Below are 20,515 nucleotides of genomic sequence, written 5' to 3' on the forward strand. Positions count from 1 at the left end.
GACAATTTTTTATTAAAGGTTTAAGAGGTTTTATGAGGGAAATTGAAGGAAATCAAAGCTTAAAGAAAGAAAAAGCTATGGAGGAAGAGAGAAGAGTTCCGCAACAAGAGAGAAGGAAGAGAAATCAGATTGTTTTTTTCATTTTCTGCCCCATTTATTCATTTTAAATGGGTTATAGCCATGTGTCACCATGTAATTGGGTGAAGGCACACTAATGACATCATGTGATGTCATAAATTCCCATTTAATTCATTTTTTTTCTTTTCTTTTCTACTCATTTTTAATTCAATTTTTAGTAATATTTATTCACATTTTATGTCATAATAATTATTTACTTAACTGGACAGGTCGACCAAAAATCACCTCTGAAGGCGAAATGACCAAAATGCCCTCCGTTTGGCTTAACGAGCCAAAATTGTCTATACCGATTGAAAAATTTTCCTAAGTATTTTCTTGGAATTCTAATGTCATAGAAACCTCAATGACCCTTCTCTGGAGTCCCAAAAATTATTTTATGAATTTTTCCCCAGGTCTAGGGCTCCTAGTTGTGAGAACCGCAACTTCCTACTAGGTTACCCATCGCTTGGGCACTGGCTCATGTAACTTAGTTGTATTTTATTTATAAAATTTTTCCTAAATTTTTCTTATTAATATTTGAGTTAATTATGGTTTCTCACTTTAGTTTAAATATTTTTCCAGACGTTCTAGCTATCCGGTCCGACACTGGTCACCGAAACAGTAGAAGGTACGGAGTTGCTACAGGGAGGGTGTTACAAATTTTCTTTGTAATTTGCACTCATACATAGTCCTTAACATGAATTTAAGGTGAAACTTAAGGTTAGGTCACTAACCTCTATGGAGTGAAGTTTCCCCACTTGCTAGGGTTTTTGTTTTCCTTTTCTTTTTGCTCTCAAAAGAATCACCAAGATGCAAGTACACTTTTTTTGTGTTGCTAGGTTAGGGTTTTGTGGTGTAGAAGCTAGTGAAATCAAGCTTGAAAAAGCTTGCTAATGGTGGTTATGGTGGATAGGTCACGGCAAGGAGAAGAATAAGAGAGAAGGTTCTAATTTTCTTCATTTTTCCAGCCCATTTTATCTCTTGTAAATAAGTTTATACCATGTGTCCATATTAGATAGGTTGGGAGAACTTTAATGACATCATTATGATGTCATAATTCCATTTTCCTTCATTTTCTCTCCTTTTCTTGTCTATTTAATTTCTATTAAATTTTTAACAAAATTTATTCATATTTTATGTTATATAAATTATTTATTTAACTGGACAAGTTGGCCAAAAATCATCTTTGAAGACAAAATGACCAAAATGCCCTCCATTTGGCTTAACAAGCCAAAATTATCTGTACCGATTGAAAAATTTTTCTAAGTATTTTCTTGGCATTCTATTGCCATAAAAACCTCAATGACCCTTCTCTGGAGTCCCAAAAATTATTTTATAATTTTTTCCCTTGGTTTAGGGCTCCTAGTTGCGAGAACCGCAACTTCTCACTAGGTTACCCATCGCTAGGGCACTGGCTCATTTAACTTGGTTGTATTTTATTTCTAAAATTTTTCCTAAATTTTTCTTATTAATATTTGAGTTAATTATGGTTCTTCACTTTAGTTTAAATATTTTTCCAGATGTTCTAGCTGTCTAGACTGACACTGGTAATCGGAACAGTATAATGTACGGAGTTGCTACAAGGAGGGTGTTACATGTTTTATATATTATGTTTGGACACACAATTGGCTTTTGAATTTTTGTTCTCAGATAATATAATGCTACTTATTGAATACATATCCTTATTTATTTTGATATCATAAGTTTATTGTTTGATTTTGATTATTAGTTTATTATGATAGCTGTGTTATATTTAATTGAAAACTATTAGGATTTTCATAGATTAAATATATATATTAGTAAGAGTAAAATTTTGTTGATAATAGCTATTATATTCAATTAGTCCTTCCTTGTAATGAAATTGGTTAATTTAGATTTAGGTTACCTTGTTTTGTTAGATAGAGGTTTGGGTGTGACATTTACACTATGGACAAAATCTAGGAAACCTTAGGTCAGCTGCCAAACCATTAATGTTTAGCAGCTAATTCATGTGAACAATCACGTAAATAGTGAATGACCAATTTTTAGCTGCCGAAGTTCAAAACATCGACTACTAAACAAGCCCAGATTGAGAATACCAAATTCAATTAAATATGTTTAAGTTCTAAACTAACCCCTATATTCCTACCCTTGTAGGCTTGAAGATAACATAAATGATATAGTGACAAGGGACCTAAGGGCTATCTAACAATAGGCAAAATAGAAGAGTGTAGCAACTCCAAGTGAATAAAACCTACTAAATCCTTTTCAAATAAAAGTTTTCTTAATGCATACACATGCACTCATACATCATGATATATGATATTAGATATAAATGCACTTTTAGGTTTAGTTATATTATGTATGATCAATATCATGAATATGTCACGTAGTCTAATAGTGATATATTATTAATTAATGGATGACCCACTGATTCCCATTGGGAAAGGAAAGAAAGGAAAAGACATGCTTACATCTGAGCTCACATGTTTATGAAAAAAGGAGATGTCAGGTAAGGCTTTTTGTGTCTCTAATATCCATATACCAAGGATTACGAAATCCACCTCAAGTAAGTAATAACTTATGCATCTTTAGTATCCATTATGTGAATGTAAAGAGGAAGTCCTAAGAAACTCCTTTAATGGGTCGAGCACATTGGATATATGTTAATGATTATGAAATCGTTGGGGAACTACTAGCAATATGAATTATCTTGATGTGGATTATTTGTATTGTAAAACCATAATGGGAATGATGCATTCATATGCTTGAATATAATTGTTTTTATTAAACATTTTACCTCTCTTAAGTAGGCTTTTACTCACCAAACCCTAAAGCTCACCCTTTTTTTTTTGTCTTACCCTTTTCAAGGATAAAAGTTGAAGATATAGGTTAACATATTATGGTTGTGAGATAAGGCGGCTAGCGCCTCATTATGTTGTAAAAGGTAATTGTAAAGTTTATAGAACTCCTAATAATAGATAACTGTACAAATTAAGGTTTATTGTGCTTGTGAATAAATGATTTACAAATAATAAAGTTATTTTATGTTTAAATATGTTTTATAGCTAAAATAGACTCACCAATATTTATAAAAGTAACATTTACGCTTGCTAAGAGTTCTGGGGCTTCTTACCTACCCATTCCCTTAGTGCCAATGGCGGCTCCAGATTAGGTTGTTACATCATTAAATTCTAGCTCTTTGCTATATATCTTAAATGTGTTGAAAATTTAATGTATTGAATTGAGCTTGAACAAATTATATTGCACATTATGATTTGTTTGAGATAAGTTGTATCTGAAAATATATAATTATCTAGAGATTGAGTTGTTTGCACACAACTTGTTTCTACACATAGAATACACTTTGAAAACAAAGTTATACACAAATGTAGAAATGCTTAGCTACAATTTTTCACTAAGTCTTGAGCAAAGACTAAAAAATTGCCTAAAATGTCCAATTCACCCCTCTCTTGGCCACTTTCTTTAGGACAACATAGATGACATGCCCCTACTAATTTATTTTGACACATCCAGTGTGTCAGTCTAATAGTATAGTGGTCGTTAAAACCAAAGCTTTGAGATATATCCCAAAATACCATTAAGGACATAGATATAAAGAAAGAGATTATGGGTATTAAAGAAAAGAAAGAAAAAGAGCAAGACCACGAGAAATGGGTTAAGCACTATTCATCAAATCATAATATAGTGATAGTTAGAGAAAGAGATTCTCTTTCTCTTTAAGCTTGGCTCGTGCTTTTTGCTCTGTAGGGATCTACACTTGTTAAGGACTTTGTTGACATGGCTTCAATCGTTAGGAAGATTTGTTAGCATTAGTCCACATACATTCTGCAAAGGTTGAAATGATAGACTTTTTGTTCAAATGACTATCTAACACTGAGGATGAAGAAATTATCTAGCATATTGTAGGGGTTAACTTAAATTAGCTACAAAAGCTTGCAATTCCTCTAAAATAATAAATAGAGAAAAATGATAAATCTACTTAATTAGAGATTCGTGAGGAAAATGTTCGAAAGTACAAAAACTGTGTGAAATCAGATTTCGTTTTTGTTACACCAACTATTAAATGTATTAACTGTTTTAGTTTTATCAAGTTAACTGCTATGTAAAACCTGCTTTTGAAGTTCTATCATGTACAAGTGAACCATTGTTGAGGTGATTGTTGTCGTGTCGCTACCATGCATGCAATGTGGCTATCTTAAAACGACTTCATGCCCATTAATAATCTTGAAAAGATCAACAATTATCACCTTTGTGCTCTTATCAATCTTGCTTATGATAAAAGCAAAACCCTTATTGATAAGGATAATGGAAAAGCTACTGTAAGGTGAAGGGATGGTTTTAAGTTGATGGTGATGGAACTCTGCCACTGAGTTTCAGGGTTTGTGTGCCAATTATGGACATCTAAGGAATGGGTTACCCTAGATGACATTAAGGATAGTATGGAAGTAACATGTCAAAAGGTTATGTATGAAAGTAAGAGGTTTTAACAAACATCTCCAAGGCAATAAGCATAAGTCTAAGGAAATAGGATTAAGAGACAATAAGATAGTTAACTAAACTTGCTACTAGTACTACAAGGTCATAACTAGAGGGAAAGGTTGAAGGAAATTAACTTGAGTTAAGGAAAAGTATAAACAACAAAGACAAGAAAAGAGGGAACAAATAATATTTAGAGGAGAGCATTGGTTATCCATTTTGTTATTAATGAGCTATAAGGCTCTTATACCATGTGAGAGTTTGTGAGAGGTGAATCAACTCACTACTGTTGTATTTTGTTAGCCTTTAAATTTTGGCACAGATAGAGATAAAATTTACAAAAGCTAATAGTTACAAGTGATATAAATATACATGGTTTAGGATTGGATAATCCTTGTTAGTGTGTGGTGTATGAATTGGGCAGAAAAAGGTAAATAAATGGTAGTGGAGAGAGGTGGATAAATAGGTTTCATATGTTCCCATTTCTTTTTAAAATTTAGTGAAGTAAAATTCTCTTTAAGGACTAAATTTTAATGAAAATTCTGTAATGTTATAATTAAAGACTAAAGTATAACATCGTTAACAAATCAAAGAAATAATAAAAGTTAAAGTGTACATTATAAAAAATCTGAAGCATTACTTTTCTGTTGGCAACCATAAAACCTCACCTCACTTCATTTATAATCTCTCTATTTTTCCTTCTAATAAAGGCAAGAAAAGGTTCAACGCATTCCACTTGCGAGACAATGATGGTAGCAATCAAATTACACAGGCAATTGTCCCTTGATTGCCACTGGGAATGACTTGTTTCAACTCTGAGCATTCTTTCTGCTCAGCATCCCCTATTATGCAAATTTTATCTTTCATTTTCTCTTCTTTGCTTTTCCCCCATAAGACACTATAGAGGCCTCCAACCAATAATACCCCACCCATAACGCTGCAACAATAACAAAAATAAATAGAAAAAAAAAATTAACTTTGCACAACATAATTAATTAATTAAGAATTTAAGATTTCTTAGTTGAAGAAGTGATTATTTAAAGTACCTTCCCAAACTGATGATTTCACATAGGAGAAGTGCAGAACAAAACATTGTAAAGATCAAATTTAATGGTGTGGACATGGCTAAGAACACTGGCCCTTTCTTCTCTATAACCCATGCTTGCACATAAAATGTAACCCCCGTCACCATAATTCCCTATCACAAAAGGCAAAAACTCAATTATTGATTACATACCAACCAAGTCATTAAGTCAATAACTTAATAGTCAATTGCTTAGGAGGTCAAAGTTTAAAAATGAATATTATACCACTATATTTTTATAAAGAGTAAAGATAAAATCTCTCTATTTTTCAATCACAAATTTGATCCTAAATCCGTTTCTCTCATTTTATTAAAAATTTGATGGGTGAGTTTTCTCGTTGGTTGCATCTAATATAAGATCGGTCTTATATAAGAATCGGTTTAATAATTGTTAGAGTAAATATTTAAATCAAGATTTGTGCAGAATCAATTAAAATATGTATAATAAATCCAAAAATTTAAATGCAAATATTTAATCTAATGATTATTAAGTTTATTCTCATATTAGGTTAAGCTTATAATAGCGACTTGTTTTTTATTAGGTAATGTAATTATGGAATCATAAATTAATTAGTGCAAAAGGAGCTTAAATGATGTCAGTCTTAAATATAAGAGTAGATAAAAAGGATAGAGCTCTTACACAATAAACTACAGCTAAAAGTCTGACGTTCCAACCAAGCATCCACTCATGAGGATCTCTTACTAAAGCAAAGGCAATGACAAATGATTGGATTGAGCTTAAAAAGCACTGAAGTGTGGTGAAGAGAAGCTTTAACGGATAACTTTTCAAAACTCCTGCCTGCATAGATACTAATCTTTGAAGCAAATATTCTTTTCTATACAAATAAGATCTAAGATAAAAAGATCCAATTATGGACTCAGTGATGGGGGTTGAGTGCTCAAAAATATTAGTTTAACTGGACTGGACTAACTCAAATTCAACCTAGTCAGCATTTTCTGCAAAGCTAATAACAAATAAATATGAATGATGTTGGACTTTCACTAATTTTTAACACACTAAATGTTGCCCCACATCAACCAAGTATTGCTTAAAAGAGCTTTATATATGATTTGGATATACCTCTACCTAACAAAGTGTCTTTTGAGATAGAGTTAGGTTCAGTCAATTTTACTGAACATGGTATCAAAGCCTATCCTTGTTTTAGTGTTGGATCAACTATAGCTATTTAGTCCTACAAACTTTAATCTAGATATCCAGTCCTGGGCATGAGGGGGTGTGTTGTCCTATATCGATCGAATATTACTCAAAAAAGATTTGTATATGACTTGGACAAGTTTCCTCCTAGAAGATGACCCTTATTCAACACTAAAAATGAAAATTTTTTCCATGAACTTAATGGCAAAAATAAATAAATGAGCTCTAAATGCGTTACAGGGTTTATTTAGCAATAGTAGATTACCTGCAAAACAAGCCACAAGCCCCAAAAGGTGTTGGACATGAGCATAAGGAAACAACCCTTTATCCATGTTTTCCCAGAAGAAACATGCCCCACAAGCTCTTGGCTGTCATAGGACCCAAAAATTTGATGATTGCACAAGAGTTTAAAGTGGGGGCCTTTAAAAAATGCAAGAGTTGCAGCTCCAGCCATACATGCTATTATGCCTATAAGCTTTGCAATACCTGAGAATGTCCTCAACTTCAGCACCTCAATCCTGTAATCCAAATTTTTCACATATATTTTTCACTCAAAAGCAAATGCAAATATAAATGCAAATTCACTATAATTTTTCCTACATTTTTCTTGCAAATCCAACTCAATTCAACTCAACTCAATGCAAATATGGATTCTCTTTCTCCATTCTAAACGATTTTGGGTTAAATCCTCGAAAATGTGTAATGCTTATAGATCATATTATACTACTCTTTTCCAAGTCAGTTTAGGTCTACCCCTTCTTTTCTTTCTATCCTCTAACCTAATGCGCTCTACTTGTCTAACTAGAGTTTCCGTATGTCTACGCTTCACATGACCAAACCACCTCTATATAGATTCTCTTGCAAACCCAACTAATCTTGATAAATTATATGTAGGCTTATAAAGTTCTTATTTTGACTAAACTTAAGAAATGTGTCAGTTTGATATGGACCACAAAAATTCTTTGCAGAATAATAACAATAATTCTTTTAAATCGAATAACAAAATATAAATCATTGAATTTTAGTGTGTTCACTCTTATATTATTTTTTTAGTTATTTAATTTAAATTTAAAATTTTATAAATTTTAAATTTATTCAAATATCATTAAGTTACAGTTATTCAATAAATTCATTTACATATTCTAAAGCGCGCGTGCACACACACACATATATACTTAAAATTATATACTTTTATTAATTTTATATATATTAATAATATATTTAATTTAATAATTATTAAATTTATTCTCGTATAATATCAATTTTCAAATAAGTACATCCAACCCAAATATTTTCTATCAGGTGCAAATGTCGCCCATTGAGACAGAAAATGTATTGTGTACGGACAGAATATATCATCGATATTACACATTGTGATTTGCATGCCCATTTCTTGGAAGACTTAAGGAAGATAAGTGGGTCGGTTGTCTATTTATATTTTAGGCTCTTAATCATGACCACAATCACCGATGCATGTGTAATAACTAATAAGTAAAAGTGTTTGATTATTATAAGTTTAATTCATATGAAAATAAGTATAATAATAATAATAATTAAATTAATTATTTTTATATAAATTTATATATTAAGACACAAAATGTATGGTAAGATCTATTTGTTATATATATTGATCCCACATAATTATATCTTGATTTTATGATAGATCTGATTTAGACAAAAATCTCCCATTAAATTCTGATTAAAATTTAATTTTATATATATATATATATATATATATATACACACGTGTCATTCAATTTATTCATTTTCACCGGTGATTTACTTGCAAATCTTACAAAATAATTAATGTTTATTTAACTTTCCAGACGGATTCCTAGAAGTAATTAACTAATTAATTACGAGAGATATGTGTGCATGAAGGTGCAAAGACAAATAAGATAATAAATTTTCTTGGTATACTTAAAGGTGCCCAATTATTGAACTAATCATTCATTATTTAATGGATAAATTTAGTTCATAAAGTGTTCCCTATTTATATATTAGATTTATATTTATATTAATTTAAGAATAACCTTTTACTTTTTCATCTTTAAAAATATGAAAAGTTATTCTAATATATTTGTTTATTTGTTTTGAAATTTATCATCCTTATAATAGAAAAGAAAGACATTTACCTTTCATTTTGTAGTAGATTAATTATTATACAATTTATTAATTTTTTATTAAATAAAAATTTTATATAATAAATATTATATATTTTTAGTTTAATAAAAAATAAAATTATATCTAATTATTTTATAAAATATTTCAGATTAAAATTTTAAATAATTTATATTTTTAATTTGCTGGATTTCTTAAATTTTTTTTAATAATCGACTATTAGTGATAAAATATTAGTAATTGTACCATGACAATATATTGAATGGTCCAAAAATTGATACTTAAACGGCTAATTAAAAAAATAAAAATAAAAATAAAAAGTTATATCATGATACAACAAATCAGTGATAGAAACCCAAAATTTAAAAAGCTAACTCTCAATTAAAAACTAAATAAATAAATAGACACTTGATATTTATGTGTCATAGTCTCAAATCATGAACATGTATAGATACGTATTTATGTAGGCTTTAAGATTAATAGATTCCATGAAAGAATCTTTTAAATAAATTAAGGGTTTGTTTGAGATAATTAAGTATGAATTCGGAAAATGTTAATATTAAAGATTTTTTTTTAACAGTGTTGTGGAAGTGAAAATTAAATCTGAACCTTTTGAGTGATAGATTTTTTTTCTATATATCGGGTCTATCACGGATTCAAGATACAAAATATATGGTGGACCTCACCCATTAAATATATGAGTTTATATATTTCTGTCTTGAGTCTACAGACCGAATCTAGATAAAAATTTCTTTTAAGAGATATGCATTTAACTATTAGACCAAATTAAACTGGGCAATACTAAACAAATTCTTGTCTCTATACTATAGTTGAAGCTACAGCAAAAAGGCTTTCTATTCACTTTCCTATAATTAGCAGTAGTCTTTGGCCTTCCTATAATTAGCAGTAGCCTTTGACCCTCCAGCCTTGTATATAGAAAATTCTTATTTAAACTAGTTCATCGTGAACTCGCGCAATATATAGTAGAACCCACATAGCGATAAAGTCAAAAGTGTTACCTGAGCAAAAGGGCCAGGAAGAAAGTAATGACAGGAAGGCAATTTGTAGTTGCAGCAGCCAAAGTTGCAGAAGTGTAAACAAGTGCGATTCCATAGATATCCAAACTCAAAGTAATCCTAAAAGAAGAATATTAGGTTTTAATTTCCATGGATTTCTTTATCAGTGGAAGAAACAGTGAAAGCAATTCAAAGATATGAATAGGAGAAATCGAATCATTAACTGTATATATACACATACCCGCAAAAAGATAGCAGAAAAATCTTGCAGAAGGTCACGAATGATAGAGGCGGCCGATTTTTCCTTTAAATTTGTATCAGAATGATGATCATAATAGAAGATGAAACAATATAAAAAGGAAAAAAAAAAAGAATCTAGAAAATCAAGACGAAAGTTAATAGTAATACCATTCTAAGAAAAGTGCAAGAGGAGCCAAGAAAAGAGTTGCAGCAGTCTGTCTGTAAAATACGAAGACAAAATTGTTCATACCAACATTGAAGGCTGCTTTTGAGACTAAGAACATTCCAGCATAGATTGACTGTACCAAGATCACCGCTAAATAAGGCTTCTTTTCCCCCATAATTAATAAACAGTGATGAATTGGTGCAAACTAAGCTCTCGTTTCAGCCCTTTTCTTTTTGGTCTCTGCAGGATCAAGAAATTGATTTGAATACTGCAGTACTGGTGTAGAGGGGTTAAGTTTATTTTAAGCTGAAAGTTCACTAGCAAGGTTTATATAAGTTCAGCATGGAAGGGCAATAAAGGGAATGTCGAATGAGAAACGCAAGCACAACTTCTATTGGGAGTGCTGCTTTAACCTGAAGACCACCAAAAGCTAATGGTGATGTCTCTATTCACGAATCATCCCATGCAGTAATTTCATTTGTTTATTTATTTATTTATATATACCAAATGTTATATATAAAACGAATAATATTTACATCCTTTATCTATATATATAAGACAAGATATGTCACATAAATATTTAAGTAATTTTAATCTTTATCAATTATATATTTATATTAGAAAAATAAAGCAAATTGACCCCTTGATAGGAATTGGGAGGCGCCTCTTTTGAGGGGTATATACGAGTAGGGATTTTTTCGTTCTCTCTTTTGTGGATGTCTACTTTTATAAAAAGGTAGCTCATATTAATATCATGCACATGACACTACAATAGTGTTACATAAAGTTTCAGATTACCAATAGAAAACAGAAGAAAATTACCCATTTTTCCACTATAATAAAATCCATAATAGTTGAAGATTAAAAAGAATAAAATTACTTGCCTGCTTCTTCAGCAAGGATATACAAAGGTTGTTTAGCTTGACTTAATCTAATAGCTGAAGGCATATTATTTACTTAAAAAACTCAAATTTTAATTCCTATTTTTTAATTCTCCTATTTAAAAAAAAAATGACATACAAAGGTCACTAGTTATATAATTAGAAATTGGGATATAGAGTATTCACAATTTATATCTCAAAATTATAGGATGAAAACTTTTCGAATATAAAATTATCTCTAATTGAATTCCAATAACTCTCTTTTATTTAAAAAAATATAATTTTAATTACTAATTTTAGAAGCATTTGATATTTTAGAAAGAAAAAAAAAGCTAGGTTAGGAGTGATTTTGAATGGAGTAAAGATGGAAGTTATCATTTTTAATGGGGCAAAATAGTGAAATAAACTTAGCTTTCCATGCTAGATAATTTCTAGATGTGAGTTAATAGAGAAGGTATGGTGTGCAAATCTTGGGTAGAAGAAGGTATTAAGATAGTCATAATAATTGATGTTTTAAAATTTAAGAAATTGAGAATAAGATTCTTCATAAATTGAGAATAATTTATGTAAAAAATTGAAAAATTAGTTTTTTATAATAACATAATAATTTAATATTTAAAAAATATGCAAGTTATGAGAATATCATTCTTATCGATTGTAGCTCTTTCTTTGCTCACCTAAAAACATTATCTCATGCATTTGTCCTCTAGTAATCTAATGGGAAAGTAGAGTCAAAAACACCTAGACAATCAACCAATTTTATCCGCTTCCAAAAAAAAAAAGGTGAAACAATGACCAGAAAAATAAATCAAAGAAAGCTGTCAAAGTAACAATCGATTATAGTTTAATTAGAATGATGGGCAAGGGTTGTCTAATCACTAATTAATTATATATTAAAAAAGTGAATACTTTTTTAAAATAATAGTATAATTATGCTCTTTAATTAATGGTAAGAAATTTAATATCTACAATTAAATATATACACTTATTCAATTAATAATTGTTATGTTATTAAAATAAATATATATAGATTTTCTTTCATTCTAATAAATAAAGTTATAAATTTATTATTATTATTATTATTATTATTATTATTATTATTATTTTATTTTTTTCCAATTTAAACATATAATTTTATAAAAATGTTGGCATGCTAAAAAAATTAAAAAAATCTCTTTTTATTGTGAAAGGGGACCCACTTTTCAGTGAATAAAAAATAAAATCCCTCTTTTACCTTGGATAAAAAGGGTATTGACAGGTTATGCTCACTCTCAAATTAATTAATTCCAAGTCAATATCTGACCTCTAAATTTCAATAAATGAGTTCTCAATCCAATTCAGAGTCACAATCAAGCAAAGCAGCATGGTGATGTGTCGATGGAAGCTCCTAGCACTTTGAAACTAATAAAAATCAAGAAAAAAGATTTTATGGTTGTGGTATTTCAACACCTAGGGAAATATAATTTCTTTCGATGGGTCAGTGGTGGTGATTATTGAAGATATCAAGTTGTGCTTATGGCAATGGTTAATACATTACAAGAATTCAAAGATAAAATAATTTGAGTATCATTGGAACACCCCTGCCTAAAATTTTCCAGAATATTTCATTCTATCAAACTTTGGCTATCGAACTTCTTGGGGCATTTTAATATAAGTAGAGAGAGGGAGATATTTCTCCCACCAACCCTCTCCCTTTTTAAGTTTTCTAGAGTCTTCTATCTCTCCCCTCTCCTTTTTCTCATTTGTCTCCTTCATTACCAACCCAAATCCCAAATCCCAAATCCCAAATCCTAAGGGTTTTTCTAAGATCTTCGCCATAAAAACATGTTGACCCTCTTTTTCCCCTTTCTTTGCTTAGAGGATGTGTTAAAGATTTGGAGGGCTTAGCTAATAGTGGTTTGGATTTTGAAGGCCCAAGTTCTTCCTATTCCCTTCTTTAGATTTGATGAATTCAAACTAGTAAATATAGAGTTAGTTTAGATTTATGGATTTAAGTGAATTTGAGGAAAGTTAGGGCTTGTGGAAATTATTAATCTTGGATTTAACTGATGGATTTAAGTTATTTGATATTTATCTTATTTGTTTAGTATTTGAAGAAGTTAAATATGGTTAAAAAAGTTTAAGAAAGCTTTGTTTTGAGTTGGAAGGCTTAAAGATCTAATTTGGGAGCTATAAGACAAGTTCTGGAAATCTCAAGTTCGGTGGAACTTGCACATATTTGACAACTGAACTTTATGTGAATAGTCATATAAACAGTCCATGGTTGTTTGACAACCGAACTTTACGTGAATAGTCATATAAACAATCCATGGAAAGTTAAGCACCAAATTTTATAGTTAGGTAGCCAAACTTGCCCTGCCTGAGGATTTCAAGTTTAACTGTAGACTTAAAGATAGAACACCTAAGACCTAAAACTAGGGTTTCTATAATTAATTTATAAAATATTCCTAGCATGCAATAATCATGTAAAATGAAGTGTAATAATTTAAGAACACTGAAAAGGGACTTCCAAGAACACTTATATAATTTTCATATCATAAAACCTGGTTGAACAGACTGTAAAGGAGCTAAGAACCCTAATTGGATAACTGAGCAACTAGACCCAAATTAGGCTTTTTTAGGCCCTAGATGGATATTATGATATTATTATGGGTCTGACGTCCTATGTTGAGTTTTCTTTGCTAGGAGTATATGTCGAGTTACAGGGAAGATTCTGCCAGTTTTTTGCAAGATAATTATGTTAATTATATAATTAAAGTTAATCAATATACAATGACTAACAAAATGTTAGTATATCTGTATAAGTCAATCCAATAAGCAGTATTAGCAGCCCTAACAAATCCAATAATAGTAAAGGAGTCACCCAATTTATGAATAGAACCTACTTAAACTATGTTTTCATTGAATAATTAAATTGTTTTAACATGTTCCACGCACGTTCATGCATCGTAGTAGCTATGTGATTTATTATAATTATAATTGCATGATTAATTGTATATGTTAGTAACGCATATCACAAAGATATTGTATTATTACTTTTAATTTGTTGGTAGTTCATGGATGACCCATTGGTTCCCACCAGAGAAAAGAAAGTAAAGTAAAGAATGTAGTATATATGCATTATGAGCTCACTATGATTATGCTATAAGGATGCCAAAGGAAGACAATTCTGTGTCTTCAGCCCCATTTTTTTGATATGACATGATAAGAGAAGTCTTGAGCTCCTTTAATGGGCTAAGCATCTTGGATATATGAGAATGATTATGGAATGGCTAAGAACCACTAGTAACATGAGCTATCTTAATGTGAACTATTTATGCTATGAACCCCATGTGATTATTGCACATTCATATGCATGAATCTAGATGTTTTATATTATGTTTTATTTTCCTAAAGTAGGTTTTCACTCATTCAGCCACTAGCTCACCCTCATTTCTCTATCTTCCCCTTTGCAACAAGTATAGAAAATGCAGTTAGTAGATTTTGACAATTGAGTTTCAGAGATTACTACCTGAATTTTGCATAAAGGTAGATGTATATTTTGTGGAACTCCTTTTGCTACGAAATGTAATTTTTGTTATTTTTGACTGCTGTGCTTTGCCAGTCAATATGTTATAATATAAAATAATTGTAATTATATTAAATATTAATAAAATATTTATGTAAAACAATATTTGGGCCTTGAATGAAAGTTATGAGATTTCAACATGAGTTAGGCTTGCTACGAAACTTAAGGGGCCTTATGTTAACTTGAGCAGTCATGCAAGGGAGGAAAATTTACTATATGAACTCAATGCAAAGAACTTAAAAGTAAATTGGAGAGTACTTTTCATTCATATGAGAAGGAAATACCAGCTTTGAGGAAAGTTAAAGTTGTTTAAAGCCAGACTATTGCAAATAGGGAATAGTATATAAAATTATTTACTAGGATAGCTTTAGTGTGATGTGTGATTGTGTTTGTAGTTTTGATGAGTTATTTGGGCAAATGAAAATGTAAGTGGCACAATGTAATTGCGATAATGATCACATGTTGATAGAATAGTGTGTATGTTGTGTTAGCGAGTTGTCTAGGAAATAGACATGTAAGTGGCAATATTTTTGTGCCATTATGGGTGAGGACTAGAAGTAGCTTGTTAATATAGGTAAATATTTGTAAAGATTCCAAAATGAATGAAAATATGATTAATGTCATATATCTGCATCATTTTGTGATATTTTTGTTGGTTAAACCTCTATGTTGATTGAATTTCATATTTTGGCAACTATAAATAACATATAGAGATTGAATTGAATTTGTGGCAATCCAATAATGTCTTGGTATTTTCATACAAAACACCAATAACAATTACCATAGACAAAGGTGATTTTCTTTGATATATATGTTCAAAACAATATTTGAGATATTGTGATTTTCATTTGTACCAATTAACTATGACCTTGCTACAAAACATGGAACCAAATTGTGATTATAACTAGCAACATCTAGCCAAACCAATGTATACATATAGCTAAACATTGTAAACAATGACCTTGCTACAAAACATGAAACCAAGTCTTAAAGCATGCAGCCACAAGTCCTCTATACCAAGTCAGCCACATGTTATGTATCACAAAAATTAACCTCATATTTATTGTTACTAGTAGGTGTGCAAAAACAATTCATGCTCACTAACTTTCTTTTCTGCAACTCAACTTGGACATTAAAACACGTATCACCTCTATACTCTCCTTCATGGCATTATACTTTTATTTTTAATATCCCCTTTTAAAAACAACTTCAACTCTATATTTAATTAAAAAGTTATTGGTTATTTTTTGTTATTACACTTAAATAATATTAGGTTTTCAAACATTATAATAAGCATATTTTTTAAACCACCTCAAAAATTGGTCTTACAAATTAAGATCATAGGATTTTCTCTCTTTCGGTTAATTTTTTTTTATTAGAATATTTTTTGATTTTAGAATGGACAATTTGCATTTGATCAAAAATTAAACCTAGTATTTGAAAATTAATTTATAATATTGTAAAAAATTAAATTAATTATAAAATATATATATATATATATATATATATATATATATATATATATATATATATATATATAACAGAAAGTGAACACAAAAAAAAAAAAAAAAAAACTCCATCCATGGGTAAATTTCATTAATCTTCCCTGAATATAAATTAATAATTTAAGAAAAAATTTAGTAATATATATTATTTTATTCTATTTTAATAATATTCAAACTCTAATTAAGTACAGATGATTTTCTTTTTTATCTAAGTTGATATTATATATAACTTTTATATTTTTTTCTTACATTAACAAACTAATATATTTAATTTTAAATTACTTTTTAGTACATTTTATATTAAAATTATTTATCTATTAAATTAAAATTTAAGTATTTTTTTATACAAATTAAAGTTGAGATTTTTGTGTAATATATTTATTTAAATTAAGGGATGATAAGTAAATTTAAACATAAGTTAACTTAAAACCCAATAATACTAGGTAAGGCTCACTGCTCTTCTAAGGAGAGAACTCAGGTTCAATCCTGAGAAAAGACCTGAGAAAAGACACTGTTAGAAGGGACAGTCAGAATCCTGAAAGAATTAATTTTTATAAATCATAAAACGGACATAAAGGATACCTGATATACTAAATAAAAAAATAAAAAAATAAAAAAAAAAAACTGTAATACCAAGTTACATAGACTGCTACACTTAAATTAAAATTCAAGACTTTTATGATATAAATTGAAATTAAAGCCACTGATATAATCACATAAATTGAGAGTTAATGAATGAAATTAACCTGGAACACGAAACTGTACAAATATAATGCATTTACTGAATATCAACTTTTCCACTTTTCACTTTGGATATTACTTTATATTTTTCTGCATAAAATATTAATATGACTTGATGATTCCTCCACTTATTACATATTATTTAATTTATCAAATAAAAGCTCTGTTGGAGAAGGTTCTACTTTATTAGGCATTAACGCCCTATTTAATTGTGCATGATCTTGATAAAGAAAAGATTAAAATTCTTGGTTCCCCTTTTCATGTGTACCGCTTCTTTACAAGTAATGATCCACCTTATGGATGACTTTACATTTTTAATTACTGATTTACTAATTTCAGAAGGGTCAATCAAATCATCACACAAACAATTTTACCTTGTTCCAAGCAAAAACATGATTATGATGCCTATCTATTTCAGAGGCTTAAAGAACATTACATATATCATATCCCAATTTGACCAGGCATAAAAGAGGTTTCAAAGAATAATTGAAGCTTAGATCTTGCTTTTTTTTTTTTTTTTATTGCGTGTGTTTAAAATGTCTAAACATGACGGAATTCAATTTAATTAAATTCTCTTTATATCTATTCTCATGTTCAAAAATTTAAAATTATTAAAATTTTATTCTTCTAATTGAAAAAAAAATCATTTTGATAGAAATAAATTCATACCATAAATAGTATGATTATGTATAAATTCATTTCATTTAATAAAATTTTCTATTAAATATCCAAAGCATCCCTACTTAGTTATATTTATTTCTTTATAAATGAGGATAAAATAGAAAAATAAATACATTCATTTCACTCAAACGAATTCTATTATTTTAAAATGTATTCCAAACATATGAATTTTCTTACAAATTCATTTAAATTAAATTATTTTATTAGAATTAAATTAAATTTTATAATAAGAATTATTCTAAAGGGGTGAATTTTCAACTTAAAACTCGAATTCAAGATCTTATAATTTTAAAATTGAATCCAATACCAATGAATTGTAGCTTAGTTATTCAATCTCACTACTTTAGTTTCATTATCTACACCAAATCAGGCTTAGAAATTGTTTCTGGGAAATTACCTCATGAGGTAAATCTGCAAATTGATTATAAGTAGAGATTGAATTTAATGTTGAGACTGATTATTTTGCAATAATTTTATATATTTAGTGTGGAAGTGTACTAAACAATATATAAAATTAAGCGATGCAAAAAGATTTTTATGATAAGATATTATTAAATTAATATAATTAATGATTACTAAAAGTTTACTAGTTTAATTAGGCTTTAATTGGCTGCGATTGTGACAAATCATACATATTTGGCTATAATAAAAAAATAAAAAAAAAACTGACTATAATTATGATTTAGCGTAAATATATTTATATTACTCAAAATTCAAATTCAACAAGATAAAATGTTTTTTGATGATAATCATCTCTATTTCAAATTTAAAATTTCAATTTTTTTTTTTTTTTGTATTTTCTCCATTGGGAAATGTAAGACTGAGTGTTTACCACCGTGCTAAAATCTTAAACTGTTAGCAGAGGTACAACTCTAACTCTTTGTAGCGTAGTAGCCAAAGTACTATGGGCCGAAGGGATATGAGCATTGTGCTATCCCTGCTCAAGTGCCAACAATCTCCCCAACAACCCCCCTTCCCCCCAACCCCATCACTTGCTAAGGATTTGAACTCATAACCTCGGCTCTAATTCCAATTGCAGAATTGAGCACTTACCACAGTATCAAAAGTTTAAGCTGTTAGTAGATGCATAACTCGAACTCCTTATAGCATTAAAACTCAAACGCCATGGGCCGAAGGGATCTGGCAGGATATTGGCCCACTAAGCTATCTTCACTCAGTGTCAATAATAGACAATTTTTCTAGATTATTATCACCATGATTACTTAGAGATGTTTGGGAACTGATTAACCTTTTTACATAGACAACTTGTACCATTTTCTATCAAAACATAAAGAATAGAGAAAGAATTAAGGGGAAAAAGGTGTAGTTGCAGAGGGGAAGAAACATAAGGGGAGAGAAATAAGGGAGAGAGGTTAAGGTGGTTTGGCAATAAAAAGGAATTGGGGGGACTAAAAAGTAATGAAACTAAATTACAGATATTAATAAATGTGTTTTTCAAAATATGGAGATTAATTAATTAATTTCACTATTTGACTAATGGAAAATTTGACGAAAGATGGACTAAACAGTTTAATGAATTAAAAAAGATCGACTAAATAGTGTATTTTTTAAAATAGAGAAACAAAATAGTTAGTATCAATAAAATATAAAAATTAAATAGTAATTTTTTCTTTTAAATCGTAAAGAGGATTTGTTATAGAAAAAAGTTGACTAAAATATAACATAAGTACTATTATAGTTTGATTGAATTGCGTATGTGTATAATATTTTATTAAAAAATATTTCGCTCAATAGGCGTATCGTGCCATTTTAATAATGATGTGTATATAGATTGGATGTAAAATACTTAAAAATATGTAATATTATTTATTTTATTTTTAATAGGTTGATATATTTTTAAATTAATTAATTAAATATTTCATTAATGAAATATATTATAAACTATACATTAAATTTATTAAATTAGTTTAATTAAATATTTTATTAAGTATATTTTATATGTTTAAAATTTTAAATATTAAAAAAATATAATAAAAAATTAATAATATATAATGAACTTCTAATATCTAAGAAATATAATTAATATCATCAGATTACAATATTAATTTTTAATTTTAAAAAATATATTAATTGATCCAATTAAAATATAAAAAAATTAAAATAAAAGAATAAAAATATGTGAAATTCATAAGAGTCGCGAAGTGAGAACATTGGTCTTGTTTTTTATAGTTATATATTTATATAAATATACACATAGATATAAATTTGATATCAAAGGATTCTGAAATGCAGATTTCTTGTAAAAACTAATATACGTAATAATAAATGAGAGAATGAATTAATAACTAATTAAATTATTTTTAAATTTTGAAAAATAATATAATTTAATATTTTTAATTAAGATTTAATATATAATAATTGAGATATAATAATTTTTTAGATAATTTTTTACCATTAAATTAAAATTCATTTATATATTTTATAATATATTTTAATGTGTGTGTGTATATAGACCAAAAATATTGCTAATTTTGGAAGAAAATAAACATCTTTAAGGACAAATATCTCAAAGTGGTCTTTTTGTTTTTAATCCTTAAATCAATTTTATCAAGATTTTCTCAGGATTGGATTATAGGTACTTATTATTTATTTGAAGAGAAAGTTGTGATTATTAACAACCATTAGATAATTCGGCTATTAATCATCAGGCTACCCACCATTTGTAATACCAAATAGTATACAGTCATTCACTTGAAAGGGACCATCCTACCACCATTATCATACGTGATAATGACTAAT

The 20,515-nt window shown here is 28.7% G+C and overlaps 1 protein-coding gene across 3 annotated transcripts; it reads right to left on the reverse strand.

Annotated features, from left to right (window-relative positions):
- Positions 1-5,190: 5,190 nt before the first annotated feature.
- On the reverse strand, positions 5,191-10,695 carry LOC110667918 (WAT1-related protein At5g64700). Of its 3 annotated transcripts, XM_021828922.2 has the most exons (7): positions 10,382-10,692; positions 10,215-10,277; positions 9,977-10,093; positions 7,102-7,354; positions 6,321-6,479; positions 5,643-5,794; positions 5,191-5,533 (listed from the first exon to the last, which is right to left on the reverse strand). In XM_021828922.2, the coding sequence occupies exons 1-7, from the start codon at positions 10,552-10,554 to the stop codon at positions 5,356-5,358; spliced, it is 1,095 nt and encodes a 364-aa protein (XP_021684614.2). In that variant the 5' UTR covers positions 10,555-10,692; the 3' UTR covers positions 5,191-5,355. The 3 variants fall into 3 exon arrangements, with proteins under 3 accessions (XP_021684614.2, XP_021684616.2, XP_021684615.2); XM_021828924.2 differs by lacking the exon at positions 6,321-6,479 and having other exon boundaries at positions 10,382-10,695; XM_021828923.2 differs by lacking the exon at positions 10,215-10,277 and having other exon boundaries at positions 10,382-10,693.
- Between the last annotated feature and the right edge of the window lie 9,820 nt (positions 10,696-20,515).

This window comes from Hevea brasiliensis, chromosome 10, assembly GCF_030052815.1.
Source record: "Hevea brasiliensis isolate MT/VB/25A 57/8 chromosome 10, ASM3005281v1, whole genome shotgun sequence".
Taxonomy (NCBI): domain Eukaryota; kingdom Viridiplantae; phylum Streptophyta; class Magnoliopsida; order Malpighiales; family Euphorbiaceae; genus Hevea; species Hevea brasiliensis.